This window comes from Chiloscyllium plagiosum, unplaced genomic scaffold, assembly GCF_037043375.1.
Source record: "Chiloscyllium plagiosum isolate Xiang-an unplaced genomic scaffold, Cpla_swu_hap1 HiC_scaffold_3, whole genome shotgun sequence".
NCBI classification, from domain to species: domain Eukaryota; kingdom Metazoa; phylum Chordata; class Chondrichthyes; order Orectolobiformes; family Hemiscylliidae; genus Chiloscyllium; species Chiloscyllium plagiosum.
The window spans coordinates 95277995-95303295 of record NW_028270141.1 but is presented as its reverse complement, the minus strand read 5'-3'; the positions used below and the strand labels follow the sequence as shown (position 1 = coordinate 95303295).

The 25301-nt window shown below is 39.5% G+C and overlaps 1 protein-coding gene across 3 annotated transcripts in view; it reads right to left on the bottom strand.

Moving 5' to 3' along the window:
- Positions 1 to 25301, bottom strand: part of mchr2a (melanin concentrating hormone receptor 2a) — a 55951-nt gene that overhangs the window by 20246 nt on the left and 10404 nt on the right. For all 3 annotated transcript variants that reach the window (XM_043687487.2, XM_043687489.2, XM_043687490.2), the window contains 3 exons: positions 14976 to 15183; positions 12090 to 12299; positions 2730 to 2924 (listed from right to left, as the gene is read on the bottom strand). In XM_043687487.2, coding sequence (XP_043543422.2) covers positions 2730 to 2924; positions 12090 to 12299; positions 14976 to 15157 — 587 coding nt within the window. In that variant the 5' untranslated portion in view covers positions 15158 to 15183. The remainder of the gene's footprint in view (positions 1 to 2729; positions 2925 to 12089; positions 12300 to 14975; positions 15184 to 25301) is intronic.

Here is a 25301-nt window from a genome sequence, read left to right as displayed (position 1 = left end):
TATTGCCATTTTAAATCATCACCTGTCTGAATAACTGTCATAGTGACAACAGCTATTAGAATTACGCTACACAGGCCACTCATCTGTAGTGTCATATCATGTTTGAGCACTGACTAAGGGAGTGCTATTCTTGCCCTAATGCCTAGTGTAGCATAGCATTGTCATTGTTGGACTGACTGACCTGGAAGATCAGCCAAGACCGATGTGCGACCAAACTTCTGATAGTGTACCTCCTGATCGACTTACTAGTAATCCCCTGGTTGCACTGGACTTGCTGGACTGACTGTAGCCTATTCCCTGTACTGTAATGTTATGGAACCCCTGACCCTGACTGCCCCAAGATCCTGACTCACTATGTCCAACCCACTGGACTGGTAATGGGTGATGCCATTGGCTTACTGTGCCATTAACCTGTAATGACCAAAGACTCTTTAGGACTACTTCCCTTAGACTTTCAAAGAACTTCATTTGATTGAAGAGCATGCATTGTATTTGTTGTGTATTATTCTAGTTGCAGGTGTGACATTAACATAACATCGTGCCATAAAGCAACATCTACCCTCTTGATTGATCATTGCTGTCAAACACGTCAAATTACCAGATGTTATATTTACACTAAGGCATAAGGTAAAACAGAGGCAAAATGAGCCTATAAGCTCTGAATAATGCATAAATACACAAAAAGGCAAAGCAATGCAAGGCAGGGATTCTGTGGACATCAAAGTAGGTGCAGAGTGACTGAGCATTAGGAGAGCAAATAAAGAGCTCTGAAATTCACACTGGTCCAATCCATGATATGGGTGCCTGTGCCTGTGTACAAAGCAGCCTTGCAACAGCATTGAAATGCAAGGTGTTAGTGCAGACCAAACTGTAGCATTGAAGTGGATAAATATATACTAAATGATGTGGAGAAATGCCACGATGATATGGGGAGGCTGGTGCGTGCCCAGTGCCAACCTCTGGGGAAGGGGACTATTGCAGACAGTGGCTACCCATGATGCATGCCCTGAGGTGATGAGAGGATTGTTGTCAGCATATAGGCTTGGAGGCACAGGTGGCGAGCTGGAGACACTAAGTACCCATGTACCTTTCATGTTGAGAGTTGTCACGCCTAGTTTCTTCCCACAATATTAGAGAATAGTAAACTGTAGATAAATGAGGTGAAAATAGATAATAATGTGATGCTAATGCATGTAAACACAAGTTCTGCAAGTGGTGGATGCTGGTGCAATTACAACTCAAAAGGTATCTGGATAGGTATATGAATAGGAGGGGTTTAGAGGGAGATGGGCCAAATGCTGGTAAATGGGACTAGTTTAATTTAGGTTATCTGGTCGGCATAGACAAGTTGGACTGAAGGGTCTGTTTTCATGCTGTACAGCTCAATGACTTCATGACTGTATCTCACAAGCAAAATTCTTGTCTTGCCAATCCTACTGAAGTTAAACAGGATTCCATTCAGTCATCAGATCTTCCTGGCACCCCAAATGTATGTAAATATAGCCTGGTTCAAGTGAGAGATGCCTTTGGTTTGTTTGGACAGAGTCAGACTCCAATATTTGTTTGTTTTCTTGATATACTATTGCACAGAACCGACCTATGTTTGTGATTATGTACATGTGTAAAGTTTTTTATGGACAAAGTGTATTTTGAAAGAAAGAAATGTAAAATTAGAATTACGTATCCTCAATATCAGGAATCTAATTTTTCCAATTTCGCTATATTTTCCTAACTGGCTCATCATTGCTCACTTTGTTCAGGGGCTGGGAAAATTCAGCCCTCAATCTTCAGCACACGAAGGAGAAGGAGTTAGATGGTAAATTCACCCCAACCTGAACACCATGTTCTTGACACCAACGTGATCCACATTGGTTGTCAAGCCAAGTGTTGAGTTGCTTTGGCAACATATACTTCGACATGCATGCCACAGTCTGGAGCTAAGGATTGTGATGATAAAGAGTCCACATGGCAGAGCAGAATTTTCTCCCGATCTTACTGCCTGTCATTGGTGTATCTTAGAAGGATTTACAAGAAGACACATGGCCACATTATCAATACTCCTCCCTTTCCCATCAAAGGCAGGACTGGGACTTGAATCTGGAGCTCCTGGCTTAGAGGCAGGGACAATCCCCACTGCTTCATGTAGCCTCTTTCCGAAGCAGGTTTGAGATTAATTTTATGAAGCATAGTGACAAAAATGTAAGTGAACAACCCCAGCTGAAGAAATGATTCTTGAACATTTTAATATCATCTGTGAAAAGTATATAATTACTTTAGCATAAGTTAATGATATATTTAAATACCCTAGCACAAGCTTCAACTTCAGAGTTAAGTAAATTAAGTCTATGAACATTTTGAAAGTGGCAGCAAGTTTGTTTAATCAGACAGTATTATTAAATGCTGTATAATTCCTCACCAAATTAATTTGAGATGCTGCATTAAAGCTCTTCACCCAGAGATGGGTTAGCATGAAGAATTTGCTATTACATGGAATATTTGAGGAGAATTACATAAATATATTTCAAGGGATGCTAGATAAATGCACAAGAGAGAAAGAAACAGAAGACTATGCTGATGGGATGACGGACAGTGGGAGAAGAAAACAAAAACACTAGAACAGATTGATTAAACTGAATTGTCTTGTTTTGTGCTGTAAATTCTTTGCAATTTTCAATTAAAACTAAATGACTTCCCAAGCATTTAGGAGCTACATTTTATAATAAACTTACCAAAGTATGTCCTGGGGCGAAGATAGATCAATAGCACAGCTTTCCAAGCCATCTTTAAATTTAATGACTTTTGCATGTGTCCAGACAGGAAGGGCCAATAGAATTGAAATTGCCCAAAGACAGAGGTTGATCTTAATGGTTTTCGACCTGGTTCTGAAACTTGTCAGACGGAATGGATGAACAAGGGCCAGGTACCTATGGACCAAAAAATCAAATAGACTTTCAAAAACCATCAAGTCTTTTTATTTTACACAACTCTTTTTCATAACAATGATTAGTTTGTCAGAGCATTGCTTGAAACTTATATCAATGATATGCAAAAATATTTTAGAGATTTCTCATCAGGTCTGCTGGGACTGCATTTTTACTAAATGCTGCTCCAGGAGTTAAACCAGGATTAATTTAAAACTGGGAAAGTCAGTGGACTGAAACAGCACCACTGCAGGAGCCTCAGTCTTTGCAGTAAGTTTGAGGAGTTCTGAAGAAGGACTCAAAATGTCAACTCTGCTTTCTCTCCACAGATGCTGCCAGATCTCTTGAGCTTCTCCAGCAATTTCTGTGTTTGGTCCAAAAGTCTTTGTTGCTGGCTCAGTCCTAGGGTTCAGGACATCTGCTCAGGACTGGAGAGGAACTTGCAGTGGGAGGGGGAGGATGCAGTTGTCAATAACTGCAGGTTATAATAACACAGGCAGGACAAGTGTCTCCATACAGCTAGACACCAAATTAAGGAGAACAACTTCAAACATGAGGATTTCTGGATTATTTCTTGAACTACTTGCAAATTGGAATTAGGGAAACAAGATCAGAGAGATGAAAGTATAGGTCAAACACTGGTGCAGTGGAAGTGGTTTCTGGTTCATGGGGACTCTAGCACCAGTACTGGAGTTAGTGGGGCCTGGATGACTGGAATGATCTTTATCTGAACCATGCTAGATCCAGTGTTTAGTAAGCAGCATATCTAAAGAAATAGAGAGGGTTTCAATTTAAATCGTGGGCAAAGGATCAAATTTGGGAAGTTGTGTCATATCAGAGACAAGGCATGAGAGAAAGGTATTAATATGAGAAGAGATAAACTAGCTGCAACAGGAATGAATAGAGAGTACAGTTTTAACAATGAATCATAGAAAAGGCTAAAAGCTACAAAACTAAAGGAGAAAACTAAATGCTTTTTAACTGAATACTTGCAACATTTAAAATAAAACAAATGAAGTAACAACACAAATAGAAATAAATGGTTATGATCCAGTTGTCAATACAGAGCTATGGCTGTAGGATGACAGACATTTGGACTTACACATTGAAGGGCACGTAAGAGAATATGACATAGGAGCAAAAGTAGGCTTTTTCAACCCATCGAGTCCATTTTCCTATTCAATGTGATCATGGCCAATATCCTAATCCTTAATTCTGCTTTCTTTTCTTTCCCTATTACTCTTGATTTCCTTGCTGATTAAAAATCTGTCTGTTTTAGCTTGAACATACTTAACAACACAATCTCAACAGCCCTTTGTGGTAAGGAATGCCACAGATTTACTAGTGTCTGAGAGAGGAAATCCCTCTCTCTGTCTTAAATGTGTGTGAACTTTAATTCTGAGATTATGCCCTCTGGTCCTAGACTCTCATATCCACTTTGCGTCATCTGTAAAGTTGGCCATAACATCTATATATATATATATATATATGTCAAGATTAGAGTGATGCTGGAAAAGCACAGCAGGTCAGGCAGCATCCAAGGAGCCGAAAAATCAACGTTTCGGGCAAAGGCCCTTTGATTTTCCTGCTCTTTGGATGCTGCCTGATCTGCTGAGCTTTTCCAGCACCACTCTAACCTTGACTCTAATATCCAGCATCTGCAGTACCCACTTCTGCCTTATGGATATATGACACTTAGGGAAGGACAGCGAAGAAAAGGTGGGGAGATTGTTGTGTTATTTAATTAATTTATTATGGCCATCAAGCCACTCAAGGGCAATTCGGATGGGCAACAAATGCTGATCTTGTCAGCAACACCCAAACTACATGTAAGAATAGAAAACAGGTATTAGCACAACAGAGAAGGATGACCTAAGCTCAGGAAACCAGGATGTCGAAGTGGTTTGGGTAGAGATGAGAAATGATAATGACAAGAAGTCACTTGCAAAACAGGCTCCGTGTCTGCTATCACATGGGAGGATGGAGAATAAGAAAGAAATATTAGAGCTTGTCAGAAAGAAATGACAAAATCAAGGGAGGTTTTGATCTGCATATGGATTGGAAAAATTAGATGGGCAAAAATAGCCTAAATGTGATGTACATAGCATGTTTTGGGATAATATTTTTAGAACACCACATTCTCGAGTCAAAAGGAGAGTAGGCTGTACTCGACAAGATATTGTGCAAAGAGGTGGGACTAATTAATAACCTCCTAGTGAAGGCATTGCTAGATAGTATCAATCACAATATAATTGAATTTTACATTCACTTTGAAGGAGTGAAGAGTACATCAAGGATTAGCATGTTAAACTTATAATTACAAGGACAATTATAAGGGCACAAAAGCAGAACTAGCTAAAGTGAAGTGAACTGGCAAATTCGGTTAAGGGATAGGTGAACAGTGATGCAGTTGCAACCATTTAAGGAGCGATTTCAAAATATGCAAATAGACACCTCACCTCAGGCATTTATCCAGTTCAGTTTTGAATCTACTATTGACACCCTGTCAGGCAATGCATTTTAAATCATAACAACTTGCTATTGCAACATGTTTCCCCATTTCCTTTTAGGTTTATACCTAAACCAGTAAAAGGGCGGATGGTGGCCTTGTGGGAACACCACTAGATTAGTAACCCATACAAACCCGGTAAGGGCATGGGCTCAAATCCGACCGTGCTAGCTAGTGGAATTTGAATTCAATTAATAAAATCTGGAACTGAGATTTAGTCAGTAATGGGAGGCATGAAACTATCATCATTGTCATAAAAATCCCATTTGATTTTGCTAATTCCCCTCGGTGAAAGCAACCTGCTGTTCTTATCTGGTCTGGCCTATCTGTAATATCAAACCCTTAACAATGTGGACCCTCTGAAATGGTCTCGCAAGGCACTCAGTTCAAGACATTTAGGGACGGGCAACAACTGCTGGCCTTGCCAGTGACATCCCACGACCCATGAACAAAAATAAAGAAAACCAAAGAATTCACTTCAGCTGAGGCTGTGAGATTCCCATTAATAATTTCAAGCCAGATCTGATACATTCATCAAGTTCATCGTAAGACTCGTGTGGTCAATCAGCACTGCTAACAGATGGAAATGATTGGAAGGAACTTTCCTGTATATACTAATCTATTAAATTATGCACTCATTATAAAAATCACACAAGTTTGAACTCGATTTATGTAGCATCCCTTCACTGCTTTAGGATGTTCAGTCGTACTTTGCAGACAAGTACTTTTGAAATGCAGAAATAAATGGATAAGTGGTAGACAATGCACATACAGCAAGTTCCCACAGCTACAATGGAATAATATTAGATCATTTGTAAATTTGATGTGTAGATACTGGCCATAATGCCAAATGTCTTCAAAATATTGTCAAGGGATTATTAATGTTCATCTGAGAGGACAGAGAGGGAGACAGTCTAGTGTTTCATTTGAAAGATGGCATCTCTGCTGGTGTTATTTTTTAAATACAGTTTGAGTTTTGATACATAAACTACATGGAGAAGAGGTACAAAGTAAACAAATGCTTAGATTTTCACCAAAATTTCAGGAAATATAGTTGGTAGATTACAGCTAAAAGAGAAAAATAGATGAACATTGTTCTGCACATTGTGTGAATTTTTGACCTAACCTTTCTGATGGCACGTTTCTGTAAGGAAGTGCAAGTCTGGAGATTCCTCCCTTCAACTAATAACGCACTTGAAATTTACCCTTGTCCTTCAACTGCATTCAATAATGCTTTTTGCTTTTCACTGATTATCAAAATTCAAGATTTTAGATTTCCCTTCAAAATATTCAGTTCAATTGATACATAATTCAGTATATCAACCAATAATTATAGCATGAGAGCAGTCCTTTTTATACAATATTGATGATACTTATATACATAAAAAGACAAAAAAAATGTTAAGGAAATAGAACAGTTTGATCCCCTATTAATTATTTTCATTGAACCACTCATCTTAGGTCAATACCATTAAGCCGTTTTCTCAAGGAGCTGACATGTAAATTGATCTAGTGAAATGTAAATCAATAGTTCATGCTCTGAATATATCATTGAAAGAATCTAACAGACCATGAATAAAGTGTCTTTGTATGTTGAAGAGTAGTGTCAGTATTGATATCTGTCGTCTTTAACGTGAATGAGTTTCAGATGAATAATGTTATTTAATGTAAACGTATGTAACTTCTGGGGCTTAGGGCTGCACAGTGTAATAAATCTAGTGTCAAAAGTGTATGCAGTGAGTCTGGTGCTCAATCATTGACAGTGACTTACACACACACACATTCCCGATGATAACATTACTATCAGGGCTGAGTATGCTTAAGGAAAAATGGATGACACGAGTTTTGAGGAGAGTGTTCTGTGAGCTGTTCAGGAGAGTAGGTTATTATCCCAGATGATGGGAACCTAGTCACAATCTGGTCCTGATGGTAATTGTTCACTATTTACATCCACAGGTTGGGTAGTTTTGAAATAACCCCTTGGATTTTATGAATCCTTATTTCCATTCCACAAATTTGTGTATTTAGAGAACAAGCCAGGAATTCTTGTATGAAGGTCAGCAGGCCATGCAGGATTTTCTGCCGTTTAATTTTAATTTTAAAGAGCAGAATATCCTGTGAGATATTGATCTCTATTGACTGAATTCTTGACTGATATACAATGCTCAGTGCAAAGAGTTCAAAATTGGAAAGTTTATCAGTATTTGAGCACTTCAGGAGAATAAATGAAAAAGGTCATCCTGTATGCATTAGATAATCTTCAATAATCCATTGTGAAGCTTCATGCTCCGCTCGTGGCAGACTCCACAATAACATCGCATTACAGAGTCATAGAGTCATAGAAATGTACAGCAGGGAAACAGACCTGTTGGTCTAACACGTCCATATTGACCAGATAATAAATAAATCAAGTTCCAATTGACAGCATTTCCCCAACCTCTCTGATCCCTTTCTATTCAGATACCCATCCAGGCGCCTTTTAAATGTTGGAATTGAACCAGCCTCCGCCACTTCCTTTGGCTGCTCATTCCATACATGCACCACCCTCTGTATGAAAAAGTTGCCCCTTTGGTTCCCTCTCACCTTAAACCTAAAGCCTCTAGTTTTGGCTTCTCCCACTCTGGGGAAAAAGACCTTGTCTGTTTACCTTATCCATTCCCTTCATGAATTTAAAAACCTTTATAAGGTCACCGCTCAGCCTTCAACACTCCAGGGAAAATAGCCCCAGTTCTATTCAGCCTCTCCCTATAATTCAAACCCCCCAGCTTTGGCAACATCTTTGTCAATCTTTTCTGATCCCTTTCAAGTTTCACAACATCTTTCCTAGAGCAGGGACACCAGAATTGCATGCAATATTCCAATAGCAGCCTAATCAAGGTCCTGTATACCTACAACATGACCTCCCAATTCTATACTCAATGCACTGACCAACAAAGGCAAGCATACATTGTTCTATACCTTATTCTATGTTCTATATGGACACCTTTCTTCACTATCCTATTTACCTGTGACTCCACTTTTAAGGAGCTATGAACCTGTGCTCCAAGGTCTCTTTGTTCAACAACACTCCCTAGGACCTTACCATCAAGTGTACAAGTCCTGTCCTGATTTGCCTTTACAAAATGCTACACTTCACATTTATCTAAATTAAACTCCATCTGTCACTCCTCAGTCTATTGGTCCATCTGATCAAGATCCCATTATACTTTGAGGTAACCTTCTTCGCTGTCCACGACACCTCCAATTTTCCTGCATATTCCTGTCAGGGTGAAAGGAAACACTGGTAGGTATAGGGAATGCTGGATGACTAAAGAAATTGAGGATTTGGTTAAGAAAAAGAAGGAAGCATATGTAAGGTATAGACAGGATAGATCGAGTGAATCCTCAGAAGAGTATAAAGACAGTAGGAGTATACTTAAGAGGGAAATCAGGAGGGCAAAAAGTGGACATAAGATAGCCTTGGCAAATAGAATTAAGGAGAATCCAAAGGGTTTCTACAAATACATTAAGGACAAAAGGGTAACTAGGGAGAGAATAGGGCCCCTCAAAGAGCAGCAAGGCGGCCTTTGTGTGGAGTCACAGAAAATGGGGGAGATACTAAACGAGTATTTTGCATCAGTATTTACCATGGAAAAGGATATGGAAGATATAGACTGTAGGGAAATAGATGGTGACATCATGCAAAATGTCCATATTACAGAGGAGGAAGTGCTGGATGTCTTGAAACGGGTAAAGGTGGATAACTCCCCAGGACCTGATCAGGTGTACCCTAGAACTCTGTGGGAAGCTAGAGAAGTGATTGCTGGGTCTCTTGCTGAGATATTTGTATCATCGATAGTCACAGGTGAGGTGCCAGAAAACTGGAGGTTGGCTAACGTGGTGCCACTGTTTAAGAAGGGTGGTAAGAACAAGCCAGGGAACTATAGACCAGTGAGCCTGAGGTTGGTGGTGGGCACGTTGTTGGAGGGAATCCTGAGGGACAGGATACACATGTATTTGGAAAGGCAAGGACTGATTAGGGATAGTCAACATGGCATTGTGCGTGGGAAATCATGTCTCAAAACTTGATTGAGTTTTTTGAAGAAGTAACAAAGAGGATTGATGAGGGCAGAGCAGTAGATGTGATCTATATGGACTTCAGTAAGGCATTTGACAAGGTTCCCCATGGGAGACTAGTTTAGCAAGGTTAGATCTCATGGAATACAGGGAGAACTCGACATTTGGATACAGAACTGGCTCAAAGGTAGAAGACAGAGGGTGGTGGTGGAGGGTTATTTTTCAGACTGGACCAGTGGAGTGCCACAAGGATCGGTGCTGGGCCCTCTACTTTTTGTCATTTACATAAATGATTTGGATGCGAGCAAAAGGGGTACAGTTAGTAAGTTTGCGGATGACGCCAAAATTGGAGGTGTAGTAGATAGCGAAGAGGATTACCTCAGATTCAACAGGATCTTGACCAAATGGGCCAATGGGCTGAGAAGTGGCAGGTGGAGGTTAATTCAGATAAATGTGAGGTGCTGCACTTTGGGAAAGCAAATCTTAGCAGGACTTATACACTTAATGGTAAGGTCCGAGGGAGTGTTGCTGAACAAAGACACCTTAGAGTGCAGGTTCATAGCTCCTTGAAAGTGGAATCGCAGATAAACAGGATAGTGAAGAAGGTGTTTGGTATGCTTTTTTTTAATTGGTCAGAGTATTGAGTACAGGAGTTGAGAGGTCATGTTGCGGCTGTACAGGGCATTGGTTTGGCCACTGTTGGAATATTGCATGCAATTCTGGACTCCTTCCTTTCAGAAAGATGTTGTGAAACTCAAAAGGATTCAGAAAAGATATACAAGGATGTTGCCAGGGTTGGAGGATTCGAACTATAGGGAGAGGCTGAACAGGCTGGGGGTATTTTCCCTGGAGCGTCGGAGACTGAGGGGTGACCTTACAGAGGTTTACAAAATTATGAGGGGCATAGACAGGGTAAATTGACAAAGTCTTTTCCCTGGGGTCGAGGAGTCCAGAACTAGAGGGCATAGGTTTAGGGTGAGAGGGGAAAGATACAAAAGAGACCTAAGGGGCAAGTTTTGCACAAAGAGGGTGGTACGAATATGGAATGAGCTGTCAGAGGAAGTGATGCAGGCTGGTACAATTGTAACATTTAAAAGGCATTTGGATGGGTATATGAATAGGAAGGGTTTGGAGGGATATGGGCCGGGAGCTGGCAGGTGGGACCAGATTGGGTTGGGATATCTGGTCGGCATAGATGAGTTGGACCGAAGGGTCTGTTTCCATGCTGTACATCTCTATGACTCTATGACTCTGTAACGCTGAAGTGGCTTAATAACAAAACAAGAAAGTATATTTTACGACTGTCCTGTGTTGCCATAAATAATGAAGTAATCACAGGGTCACCATTATTACATTGAAGTGATCCAAGGAAAATTGTAGAGAAGAAATAGGAAGAAATGGAAAAATATTTTATTAATTTGGAAGGAGTAATTTATCTTTGGCACAGGTATAAAAAGTGACGCAGAGGCATCAATGGAAAGTCAAATTCAGCAGGGTGTATGCATGCAACAACTATCTGCTAATAGTTTTCTGAGCTTGACAGGGTTAAGTTTTTACCTCAAAATTCTCCAGGCAGGAACTTCCTTTGGTACTTTAAGAGTTTGATTAAATTCTACGGGCTAAAGATACATGATAGCGTTTTTCCTTTTATCTTCTCACAGGTACTGCATTGTTAAACCATCACCTTTTCAATCATAAGCTCTGTATCGACTCAATGTTTCTTGTACTGTATTCTGTGTGCTTACAAAGACATATTCTATGGTTTATGGAGACATGATTAAAGCATATCCTGTGAACATAGATTGGTCATCATATTTATAGCTTGAGGGCTCCTGTCATACTTGATTATTTGACACAGATAACTCAAATTTTGGAGTGATCTTCTATCATATTTAGATAGTGGGGCATCTTGTGATATGGACATTTCATTGAATTGACTGATGCACATCTGACTCTTAAATTCCCAGCTGTGAGACCTGACTGAGTTCCCAGCACTTGCTTCCATGTTTTAACACTCACAACTGGATAGGTAAGTACAAGATGAGGAGTAGGTATGTGATTGAAGCTTGTATTGATCGAACTGGAGTCGTGAGTTCAAATCTCAACACAGTAGCTGAGAAATTCAAACAAAATTAATGAAATAAATCTATAATAAAAAACTATTAACAATAATGTTAAAAATCACACAACACCAGGTTATAGTCCAACAGGTTTAATTGGAAGCACTAGCTTTCGGAGTGCCGTTCCTTCATCAGGTGATTGTCTCCAAATCATTAAAAATAATGGTAGCCATTAAGTAACTGCATTCTCATTAAAAAGTACACATGTTTTACTCATAATCTTTAGAAAAGGAAGTATTTCCTTCATTGTTCTGGCCAAATGTAATTCCCAACCCACAATAAAGTGCATGACTCTCAATTGTCATTTGAAATGGCTGAGCAAGTCACTGAATCGTATTCAATTAGGCAACTGGCAAAAAACTAAAATTGTTGGCCTTAATTGTGAAGTGTGTCCACATCACAGGCATGAATTAATTTTTAAAAAGAGTTATTTTTGATTAATTTAAAGATCTGTTAACTTAACAAATTTGTTCTCTTGCTTACCTGTCCAGACTCATAGCAGTCATAATTGCACAACACGAAAACTGGTTGCAACTGTCTAGTGATGTGATAGTGGTGCAGAGAGTACTGCCAAACACCCACTTGCCTCCTTGTGCCCACTGATGAATCAGAAATGGCATTCCAATAATATGAACCAAATCTGCCACAGCTAGGTTACAAATATAAATATCTGGAATGGTCTTCCGCACTGATCTGAAACAAATCCAAATGTAATTCAGTCAGAATTGATATTATTGCCCAGTAAATTAAATATATTTGGTGCCTCATGAGAGATACTTCATGCTGTTTAGTGATGGGTTTATTCAAGCAATGGCTTCAGTAAAGGAGACTACAGTGTGATGACAATAATATGTATTGCTCAATTATAACCACATGTCCTGTTAATTCTAACATTTACTAAGGGTAATTTATTAGGTATATTTTTTTTTTAAGAATAAGACCTTATTTTAAGGACTCTGTATTTTTATCAAAGTATATTAATTCATGTAATTTTAGTGTAATATCTGCGATAATTTTCTGACATAACACTCCAAGCAAGGAATCTGTCCTGAACAAACTGCAAATTGAAAGTTTGGATGTTCATGGATTTGCAACCATAAAGATAATGGTTGGATGAGGAATCCCAGCGACTATGGCTCCAAACCTACCAACTATCTACTTCATGCAGGTATATTCAAGTGAGTGAGAAAGCATTAGGCTTCATATTTTCCATCATTTGCCTCAATGCATCAGAGGGCGCTTTGAATGATTTATGTTCCCAGTGTGCAACATGGATGGGGAATTTATGAATTAAAAACGATGTCCCTAACTTCCATTGGACTATGGGCAGTGTAGTTAATTGTAGGATAATTGATTGAACTCAAACTAGCCTCAATTTTATTAAATTGGTAAAAAGAAATACATAGTCCTTTGGCAGTTACAAGAGCATCAGGCCACTTATGAGCTGCTTCACAATGCTGAGTCATTTTACATGATGTCTTTAAACTAGGAAGTTGTCAAAAATCCAAGTCACTCTTGTGAAGAGCAATCAGATAAAACTGATACCAAGTCAGAGAAGGGCTTATTATCAGGGGTGATTGAAACCTCGACCAAAAAGGCAGGTTTGAAGCTTGGTCATAAAGAAGGGTAAGGAGTAGGTCAGACAGAAAAGGAACTCCAGAATTTAGGAGCTAGGTGCCTGGAAGTCTGACCATCAACAGTAGGGTGAAAAAAATGGAGAAGATGTGCATGTGCAAAGATCATGAACAACTTATGATCAGGCAGAAAGTGAATCTATTGGGAGCAGATTTATGAACACAAAGTGACAGGTTAATGCAATTATGCAGATTAGGATGTGTGTGATAGTGCTCATGTTGTTAGGTAAAACTCCTTACTAACTTTGCACATGTGAATATGTGAAGCTAGGTGGCCCTGGTGGAACTCAAACTGAGCAGGAAAGCACGAATAGGTGCTGCCTGATAGCAGTGTTGATGGCACCTCCCATCATTTTACTGATGATCAAGAATATTCTGATGGGGTGACAATGGACTGGGTTGGATTTGTTTTGCTTTTCATGTATAGGGCATACTGGGGCAAATTTCCACATTGTTAGGTAGGTGCCAGTGTTGCAGATGGTATGTTCTGGATTTCAGGTCTTCAGGACAATTACCAGAATATTGTCAGGATCCATAATCTTTTCAGTATTCAGTGACTCTAAGGTTTTCTTGATAACACGTGGAATGAAAAAGGTTGGTTGAATTTTGGCATATATGTCACTGGAGAGCTCTGGAATAGTATGAGATGAATTATTCACTCAACACTTCAAGTTAAAGGTTGTTGTTAATGCATTAGCCTTAACGTTTGCGCTGATGTGCTGGGCTCCCCCATGACTGAGTATAAGAATATTTGAAGAACGTCCTCCTCAAGTGAGTTGTTTAATTATCCATGACCATTCAAGACTAGATACAGCAGGACTGCAGATTTTAGATCTGATCCATTAGTAGTGGAATTACTTGGTCTATCACTTGATGCCTATACTGTTTACCACAGTAATAATTCTGTTTTGTTGCTATTGACATCTCAGTTTTCTGTTTGCCTGGTGCAGCTCTTGGCCTGCCCTCCTGCACTCTTCATTGAATCCTATTTCTCTTTTCACCACCTCTCCCAACACCTCAAAGAACAGGAAAATTCCACTGCATATTCAGTTCTTCTTGGAGCAAGAGATGTTCTCTGACCCGCTGTCATCTCCAGCATTTGCTGTTTTCCGTTCAGTTCTTCTTGGAACTGCTTGTTGTTCCAGCATTGACCACTATGGTGTTCTGGCGTTGCTGAGACTAAAATATGGCCAGCCAATCAGATTGGTCAGATTGTGTACAGAATGTTCTGTGCCTGAGAGTGGAAGTCACATTCTAACTTTATTAAACTAACTATTAGAGTTTGCAAGGCACTGACTGACTCGTGACTGTCTGAGGGTTGAGGAATACATCCTCCCTCTACAATTCACCTTTAAAAAATGCCTAATGATCTTTTATAGCACAAAATCACCAATATCTAAGTATCAGTGGGACATTTGCCAATTAATACAGATTTTTCAGTGTCTTATTTTACTTTTGATTTCAATACAGGTTTATTTAGAATGTTTAAGTCAGACTTATTTACCTGCTTTGGAATGCCTGCACCAACAATTGTTCCTTATCTTTGTACAACTTGACAGCAGAAGAATGCAAGTGTTTACCAGATAGAATTCTGTGTTATTCTAAAAGCTTATGACTCAAAATAACACCTTGCTTCAACTAAAATATAAGCATTAATATTCAATAATTCTGTACGCTTCTGGTACAATCTGAATACCAGTAGCTTCCTTAATCTTTCAGTTTTGTTTCTCTGTACCTGGTAATGGTAATGAGGATGAGAATATTTCCGACCAATCCTGTGGAACAGATAACACCAATGAAAGAAGGAAGGAGTATTGATTCTACCATATCAAACATGTGATAATGAGTGGTGAAGGACTCATTTATCCAATCAGATTCATTGTGCCAGGTCCAACATAGTGTCTGAGATCCATTCATTGTCTGTATGGTTTTGATTCTTGCTCCTGCAATGAGAACAAAAATAGCATTATAATTAAGAGTAAGTATTCTAGTTAGGAAGGATCATAGAATCAATAGAATTCCCTAGAGTGTGGAATCAGGCCATTCGGCCCATCGAGTCTACACCACCCCACTGAAGAACTTTCTACCTAGTACCATCCTCCCACTCTATTCCTGAATCCTGTGCTTCCCATGGATAATCCATCTAACCTGTACATCCCTGGACACTATCAGAGGGTTTGTAACTTATAAGGGTCACGTCAATGCTGATATTATCGCTGGATATTATTTTTTTCTCACGCTCACCCAACAGCTTCTTCTTACTGAGTCTCAGTCCATTGGGGCATCGTATTTGAAATTGTTATCTCTATAATTATACTCCTTCATGGCCTTACCCACTATTTCTCTAGCTTCTATCAATGCTATAATTATCCATTTCTCCTCCAACAAAATGCCCCAAACCTCAAATTCACCACTTTCTTTTATTCCACCACCTGTGCATTATTTGCTCACCTCATTTTACCTTTTTTTGAGGCCCCACTTTTGAAGTCTCTCTCCACACGTTCCACCTCCTTACCCAACCTCTACACTTCTAAGGTCATTTTAAACCCATATCATTGACTGGGCTTTTGCTCACAACACCTAAACATTATTTCTCCTCTTTGTTAGAATAGGTATGTTAAAGCTTTCTATTTCTGTTAATTACATAAGTTAACAACATTAAAATATAATAAAACAAAGAACTGAGGCTGCTGAAGATCTGAAGCAAAAGCAGAAATTGCTGGAGAAACTCAGCAGGTGAAGTCACATAAGGTCTGCTGAGCTGGTAGATTGGATAGAGAACTGGCTTAGTCATAGAAGACACAAAGTAGCAGTGGAGAGGTATTTTTCTGACTGGAGATCTATGACCAATGTTCTTCCATAAGGATCACTGCTGGCACTCCTGTTGTTTGTTAACTATATAAGTTAGAGGAGAATATAGATGGTCTGATCAGTAAGTTTGTGGACCACACAAGGATTGGTGGAGCCGTGGATAGGAAGGAGGATTGCCAGAGGATACAACCGGATATAGATAGGCTGGACAGTTGTCCCAATAAATGGCAGATAGAGTTTAATCTGGACAAATGTGAAATGATGCATTTTGGAAGGTACAATGCAGGAGGGGAGTATACAGTAAGTGACAAAACCCATGGCAGCATTAACATACTGAGGGATCTAGGCATACAGGTCCACAGTTCCATGAAAGTAGCAACACAAGTTGATAAGGTGGTCATGAAGGCATATGGCATGATTGCCTCATCAGTCAGGGCATAGAATATAAAAATTGGCAAGTCATGCTGTAGTCGTATAGAAGTTTAGTTCGGCAACATCTAGAATATTGTGTGCTGTTCTGATCACCACACTACCAGAAGTATGTGGTGGCTTTGGAGAGGGTCCAGAAATGATATCCCAGGATGGTTCATGGTTTGGAGGTTGTTAGCTAAAGAGGAGACATTGGACAAACTTGGTTTGTTTTCAGTTAAACGTCAGCAGATGAGGGGCAACCTGATAGAAGTTTACAATATTATGAGAAATATGGACAAAAATGAATAGTTGGAGTCTTTATTCCATTGGTGAAATGTCAATTACTTGGGACATAGGTTTAATGTATAAGTTTAAAGGGGATGAGAGAAGGAAGTTTTTTGCACTTACCATAGGAGGTAAGTGCCTGGAATGCACTGCCAGAGGGGATGATGGTGGTAGATATAAGGCAACCTTAAGAGGTGTCTGGACAGATATATGAATCAGCAGGGAATAGAGGAACACAGACTGTGTAGAGCCAAAAGGTTTTTAGTTGAGAAATGTATCATGTGTTGGTGCTGTCATGGTGGGCTGAAAGGCCAGTTCCTCTGCTATACTGTTCTTCACTCTTTGTTTAAAAACATGGTGTAAAGCTTAAGATTTGAGGATTCTGATAGTTGCCACAATTCTTGAAAGACTAAGGCAAACTTACTTTTATTTCCAATGTTGCTATTTGGAATTTACAGACAAACCTGTTAGGTGATTTAAATTCTGAAGGCGAAAAAAAAACTGAGAGGTTTGGACATACTTGACAATTCATCCAACACTCTGTAATTAAGCAACAGGGCTGAGGGAAATTATCAAAATGTGAAGGCTCAAGTTACTGAGTAAGAATAGCTGGTATTACTTTAAAGCTTATAAACAGTTCCACAACTGTGCATAAAGATCTAGTCATTTTTAAATTCCAATCTTTCATACCAAAGTCAAAGAAGAAGCCAATTAAATGTAGTCTATTCTCGGGGAATGCAATAGCCCATGGAGCCCTGAGACCCACAGATTGCTGAAATGAAATCATTACACCGTGTGGTCAAGCAATGTGCACTTTAAACAAACTGATTGTTGCTCTTTGAACAAATTGTCTAGTTCCAGAATATAACATTAAAAGCTAGTTTAAGTCAGGATACATAATTTTTAGCTCCAGCAAATTCTTGAAAGGGAAAGAAAAGGAACCACCACATACATGAATAGTAGATGTACACTTGAAGCAGTGCATGATTATACGATTGCCTGGAGCAGGTGAGAATGTATGTTAGCTCAAGGACTGGTTGTACATAATATGAAGAGATAATATGGAACCTCACAGCAACAGCAGCAAGAAGTTGGAGTCGTCAATGATTCATGGATCATTAACCCAGTTATGACTATATAGGAGAATCAAGAATAGGTCCTCTTGCAAAACCAGGCTTAGCACTTTGCTGGCAATGCCCTAATAAAGTGCTAGTAGCCACGTGTGGAAATGAAAAGGAAATTTCGGTTGTAACACTTGACACAGATCAAGGATTATGGAAATGTGATGAATAATAAAGATTAATTGGTGATGACCAGTATCTGCAATGTTCTCTTTACTATGGAAACTGCAGACTTGCTGATTTGCCTGGCAACCATAATTGTGAAAGGAATTGAGTCAGTTTGTTGTGAACCCAACAGGCCTATCCAATAAAAACTCAAGTAACATCTCTTGCAATCAAGAAGTACTCAATTTATTTATCATTAAATTGTCTAATTAATGTGAATGTTGATTGCAGGTTCACATTTTGCGTAACTTGTTGAGCCTGAATGAGAGAAGCTGGTTAATTCGAGTAAAAGCACATGAGGATATGGGCTGGCTACATGGCTAAATTTTGTCGCCTGAGTTGCCAATTCAATTGTAAATAGAAATTTGAATTGCTAGAATAATTGTATACAGCTACTTGAAATTTATTAATGAATTATTAGTTATTGGCTATAAAGAATTGTTCACATATAAATTACATTGAGCAAAGCAATGTTCCAATGGACTTTTATGCTCAATTTGACTTTAACCATCACAACGGTATAATGCACAAAAATACAGTGATTAGGGGAGATAGCAAATGGCTGAAGGACTTTCCTGTACCCAAACATGTGGCTTACTGCTTGGGTGTAGGTGGTACTTGTTCATAAGGATAAGTTGAAAGCCACGTATGATTTTATTATCTTCCTTAGCTGCACTCTTGAAATATCCAGCATCTACCATGAACCAACACTTGTAGAGAAGAGGAATACAATGAGACCACCAGTGTGCCTCATAAGCAGAATAGTAATATACTGCCCAGTGAGCAACTCAAGTTTCTGCTTCCACACCCAAGTACCATTGACAATCAGATATTTGGTGATATCTAAGTCTAACCTCGGCACAGGGACGAGATGAGTATAATCAATCATTGAACCCAAGACTTGTTGAGATACCTGTTTTTTAAAGGGAAGCCAATCCAAAACCTGCCAGAGCATCTACAGAAGATGAAGAAAGAAGCTGGGACACAAAGGAAGCACATTCAATCAATCCGACAGGACATCAAACAACTAGGAAAGAATGTGGAAGCCAAACTCAAAAACACACAGGAGCGGCAGATGGTTTGGGATTGGGGTCTTATCCCTGGATTAGAATTGTGTACCACACAGAGTAGCTGGTAATCCAGGTTGGACTCATTATTGAATATGAAGTTTGCTACTGGTGTAGATGCTGATAATCACTGATAAAAATATTGCCTAAAGGACTGCATTTAGATAGGAAGAGATTTGGGGGCAGGTTTGTGGTATAGCTCATTGGAACTTGTAAATCTAACCTCCTAATAGGCCACCAGGAACTGGGGCAAGGAGCAACAATTACCAATGAATGTGGCTTCAAAGAGCAATGGACATAATTGATGTCCATAGGTGCAGGAATTAATTCAACAACAATGTAGATATAGAGATGGTAGATTGATATCCAGCAGGCTGCAGATTGGTGTAATGTGACACTTAGCTTAGACTTTAAGTGTTAAAACAAAACATACTTAAATATGAGTTTTATGAAGGATTGCTCAGATCTAGAGGACGCATGAGTCATTTAGCTACACAAGGAGACATAACAATGATAATGTAGTATAAGTAGAAACTTGTTAATATTACAGAAAAAAAAAGTTGCATTTTGGGAACCTGATTGCGTTTACAAGGGACACAGTCACTGGACATTGACACAGATAGAGTTTGATTAGCCTTACGATGGAAAATGTTTATCCCAACCAAGGTCCAGTCTTTCAATGAGACATTAATACTGTAATTATCTTATACTGTTCCTGGTCACACAACAAATTGTATGCCTAAGTGACAACTTAACTGTAAAGTTAATAAGTATGTAAATTTGTCAATCTTTTGTGTTGTATCCCCAAAGGCGCACTAGCGGAAAACAGCCTTTGCTTTGTCTGTGTCAAGTATCATTTAAACCACTATAACATGTCCAACTGGGCCTACTTACAGAAGAAACTTTATTTTTGTGTTGGGCAGGTTGAGGAAGCAGATAATAAGGCACATGGCACCTGGGCTTTATAGAGGCAAAATATTACAAATGCAAAAATATTCCAACATATGTAAAATATGGGTTTGGCCTTAAGTCGAGTGCTGTGTCTGATTCTGATTGCTGATTGTTACACTTTTGGAAGGATATGAAGGCCTCAGAGAGAATATGAAACATTTATGAGAATGCTTTCTGGATACCAGATAGATTTGAGAAGCTAGATTTCAAAATCATGAAGCGCCTGGACAGGGTTTTTACAGGAAAGACGATGCTGTCGGAGGAAGAGTCAGAAATTACAGGGCAATGATTAAAGGTGAATTCCAAAAGAGTCAAAGAGAATATGAGGAAAACCTTTATTAGAGAATGGGGACAGATTCAGTTGCAGTTTTCAAAGTGGAATTGGATAATTATCTGACCAGGGATGTGAAGAAAAAGCCAAGGGCTGGGATAAGCTGAGTTGCTTTTGCCAAGATTAGTAATGGATATGATGGGCTGCTTTCTGTGCTGTAAATATTCTCATTCTTTGTATTAGATAATATTCCATTTAAATTATTTTTATAAAATCTTTCACTTTTGTAATTTTGTATTAAAAATGACACGTCATGACCTCAATTCAAAAATAATGTTAACTCCTTTGCATTTACTTTCATTAGACGGGATATATAATCAATATTGAATGACTGAGGCATGTAATGAGCTGCCATTTTGTTAATTTCTTTGAGAGTTGATGTTTGTCTTCAAAGGTGTCAGGGAGTTGGTAATAATACTGATTACAAGAGATGCTGATTTCAGACCTATCAATGTAAAAGCAATTGAGGATAAATTTAGGATAAATTGACAGAAGTTTCTTGATAAAAAGTAATCTTGTGACCTATGGAACTGCACAGTGGAGGCAAAGACTGTGCATTGTTAACAAGTCATTTTTGACATTTTGAAAGGGCTCAATTGTTAAAATCATGAAACGGTGGACAGAAGTTTTAACACAGTGTTTAAAAAGTAAATAATACTTCAAAGTACTTTAAAAAGGACAAAATGTATGATTTGTAATGATATAGGAATTGTACGGATTCTGCAATGAAGCTGAGAAATGTTGAAAATGATGACTGATCTGCTTCTGGTGCAGCTTGCAATGCATCACAATTGGAAGGGTTCCAGTTCATGCATATTGCTGCAAATATGCAGAGTGGGCAGATTGTGACAACAGTGTTTTACATTGATTTTTAACATGCACTGCCATGTTGGACCTCACCTTTTAAAGTTTTCTATTAACCATTCTCAACTGACATGCATTTCGATGCAAAAGAGATCCTCTTGTGGGGCTGGTGAAGGACATCAACATGAGACTCTCAGAGTTTTGGTCTTGTTTTTCAGTAGAGAGTTAGTATATCATTGCATTATGTATTTTTGCAAGAGCTCTTAAAATCATTGTAATCAGAAGGAAATGGTGTTGGACTTTTCCAAGAAATGTAAGTGGCAGTTCTTTGTACCTGAAAGAGTAACTGCAGAAGGGAAGTGTGGGATAAAGACAGGGGTTTTGGCAGAAAGCATAGGATCATGTTTACACATTCCATAGCATGTACTTCAGGCCAGATTCTTGGACAATGGTGAGAACGGATTTCACAAGTTGCATAGCCAAGAATATATCATGCATGACAAATTTACTAATAGATAAAGGAGAAGCAGTGAATGCAAATGATTTGGATTTTCAGAAGGTGTTTGATAAGTTACTGCACATTAGATTACATTATAAAATAAAAGACCATGTATGTGAGCATGGATAGGAAATTGGCTAATTAATAGCAGACAGATTTGGGATAAGGAGTCATTCTCAGGATATAACCTAGAATTAATGATGTGCCACAGGGTTAGTGCTGTGGCCACAATTATTTACAATATATGTTAATGACTTGGAAGAGGAAAATGAGTGCTAAATTTATGAAAGTCACAAATAAGTTGGGAAGGCAAGGATTATGATGACACAAAGAGTCACATAGAACATAGAACTTTACAGTGCAGTAAAGGCCCTTCGGCCCTCGATGTTGCGCCGACCTGTCATACCAATCTGAAGCCCATGTAACCTACACTATTCTATGTACGTCCATATGCTTGTCCAATGAGGACTTAAATGTACTTAAAGTTGGCGAATCTACTACTGTTGCAGGCAAAGCATTCCATACCCTTACTACTCTCTGAGTAAAGAAACTACCTCTGACATCTGTCCTATATCTATCACCCCTCAATTTAAAGCTATGCCCCCTCATGCTCACCGTCACCATACTTGGAAAAAGGCTCTCCATGTCCACCCTATCTAACCCTCTGATTATCTTATATGTCTCTATTAGGTCACCTCTCAATCTTCTTCTCTCTGACGAAAACAGCCTCAAGTACCTCAGCCTTTCCTCGTAAGGCCTTCCCTCCATACCAGGCAACATCCTAGTAAATCTCCACAGCACTCCTTCCAAAGCTTCCACATCCTTCTTATAATGCAGTGACCAGAACTGTACACAATACTCCAAGTGTGGCCGCACCAGAGTTTTGTACAGCTGTAGCATAACCTCATAGTTCCGGAACTTGATCCCTCTATTAATAAAAACTAATACACTGTATGCCTTCTTAACAATCCTGTAAACCTGGGTGGCAACTTTCAAGGATCTGTGTACCTGGACACCGAGATCTCTATGCTCATCTCTCCCGGACGAGCCCACGTTTGTGGACGGCATGGTGGCACAGTGGTTAGCACTGCAGCCTCACAGCGCCAGAGACCCGGGTTCAATTCCCGCCTCAGGTGACTCTCTGTGTGGAGTTTGCACATTCTCCCCGTGTCTGCGTGGGTTTCCTCCTGGTGCTCCGGTTTCCTCCCACAATCCAAAAAAATGTGCAGGTTATGTGAGTTGGCCATGGTAAATTGCCCGTAGTGTTAGTTGAAGGGGTAAATGTGGGGGAATGGGTCTGGGTGGGTTGCGCTTCGGTGGGTCGGTGTGGACTTGTTGGGCCGAAGGGCCTGTTTCCACACTATAATCTAATCTAATCTAATCATAAAAGTAGGAAGATTTTTGCTCAAACTATACAAAGCACTAGTCAGTCCACAGCTAGAATACTGTGGACAGTTTTGAGCCCCTTATCAAAGGCAAGATATACTGCATTGGAGGAAGTCTAGAGAAGGTTCACTAGATTGATCTTAGGTTTGGAAGGAGTGCCTTACAAGGAGAGGATAAAGAGATTAGGCCAGTATTCATTGGAATGTAGAAGAATAACAGAATGAAACATACACGAGAGGCCTTGACAGGGTAGATGCAGAAATATTGATTCCTCTTGTGGGAGAGTCTGTGGACGTCTTTACCACAGAGGGCTATTGAGGCTGGCTCATTAAGTATATTCTAGGCTGAGATCAACAGATTTTTAATCAGTAAAGGAAGCAAGGGTTATGGGGAAGAGGAATGAAAATGGATTTGAGACAATCAGATGATCCATGATCTCATTGAATTAGCTGAATAGCCCACTTCTGATGCTCTGTCTCATAGTCTGTCTTTGCTGGAGATTAGAAGAATGAGGGGTTTCTCATTTTATTTTTATTTTGTCTGTATTTTAATTGTAGTGTAAAAATAAAGTGTATTTTGCCTAAAGTTTAGTAGTTTGACCAATTAACTTGCATCTGGAATGTAACACCATATGCTTGTCTTTTAAATAAGAAAACATTAGGTTCTAGGCTCCATTCTTAATGTGTCTTGAGGGTGTTTGTTCTGGTCCTTAATGATATGTCATGACCAAGATTGAATTTTTTTTGATTAAGTCTGTTTTTTGTTGGGATTTTCATTGCAAGGCTCAGCTTGCTTTCTTGTTATATCTCATTCCATCCCTATGATGACTATTGTGTTCAATTTCAACCCCATCTTACTATGTGCTGTTTTAAGAGCGATGTACTATTCAGCCGATATCCCAGAATTCACTGACATCCCTTACATCTATGTCATGTTTAAACGTTGTTATGCACCCAGATAAGCACAATCAGTCTGGAGATGCTCTGCATGGTTCCTGCCATTTGCTGTGGACATACAGATGGGGAAGGGGAATGGGTGGGATTTTCTTTCCCCCCAGAAGCAGTAGTGGTGGCCATAATACCAAAAAACAGCCTGGTCCAGGGTTACCACCCAGTTAAAGCAGCTTCAGCTATCTGAAGGAATGCCCAGCAATGTCGGAAGATAATCAGTGACATCATGCCAAATTTAATGCCATTATTTTCCCTCTGATGCCTCACAATCTCTCTATCTTTGTTCCTGTACTCACCTCCCACCAAGGCTCATGCTCTATTCCTCTAGTAAAACCTGCAACGTCTCCTCTCACTTGCTTTCACTGACCACAACCCTTGACACAATTAACCCTTCCCACTGTTCTGCCCCCTCATTTACTTGGGACACCTCACACCAAGTGTAACAGTTGTGTCACTCATTTCACATCTTGGATTTGGATGAGAATTTAGGAGGCATGGTTAGTAAGTTTGCAGATGGCACCAAACTGGGTGATATAGTTGACGGGGAAGAAGGTTACCTAAGATTACAAAGAGATCTTGATCAATTAGGCCAATGGGCTGAGGAGTGGCAGATGGAGTTTAATTTGGATAAATGCGAGGTATTGTATTTTAGTAAAACAAATGAGCGCTGGGCTTACACAGTTAATGGTGGTAGGGCCCGGGGTGGTGTTGTTGAATAGAGAGACCTAGGGGTTCAGTTACATAATTCTCTGAAAGCTACATCACAGGTCAACAGGGTGGTTAAGAAGGCATTTAGCACGCTCAGTCCATTGAGTATAGGAGTTTGGATGTAAAGTTGGAGTTGTACGGGATGTTGGTGAGGCCACTTTTGGAGTACTTTATCCAGTTTTGGTCACACTGCTACAGGAAGGACATTATGAAAATGGAGAGGGTTCAGAAAAGATTTAGCAGGATGTTGCCTGGACTGGTGGATTTGAGTTATAAGGATAGGCTGGACAGGCCTTTTTCACTGGACCTTAGGAGATTGAGGCATGGTATGACTGTGTGGCTCTTTGGCCTTGCAGAGGTTTATAAAGTCATGAGGGGCACAGATAAGGTGGATAGCAAAGGTCTTTTCCTTGTGGTGGGGGAGTCCAAAACTAGGGGGCATATTTTTAAGGTGAGAGGAGAAATATTTAAAAGGGACCTGAGGGGCAACTTTTCCACACAGAGGGTGGTTCGTATGTGGCATGAACTGCCAGAGGAAGTGGTAGGTACAGGCACAGTTACAACATTTAAAA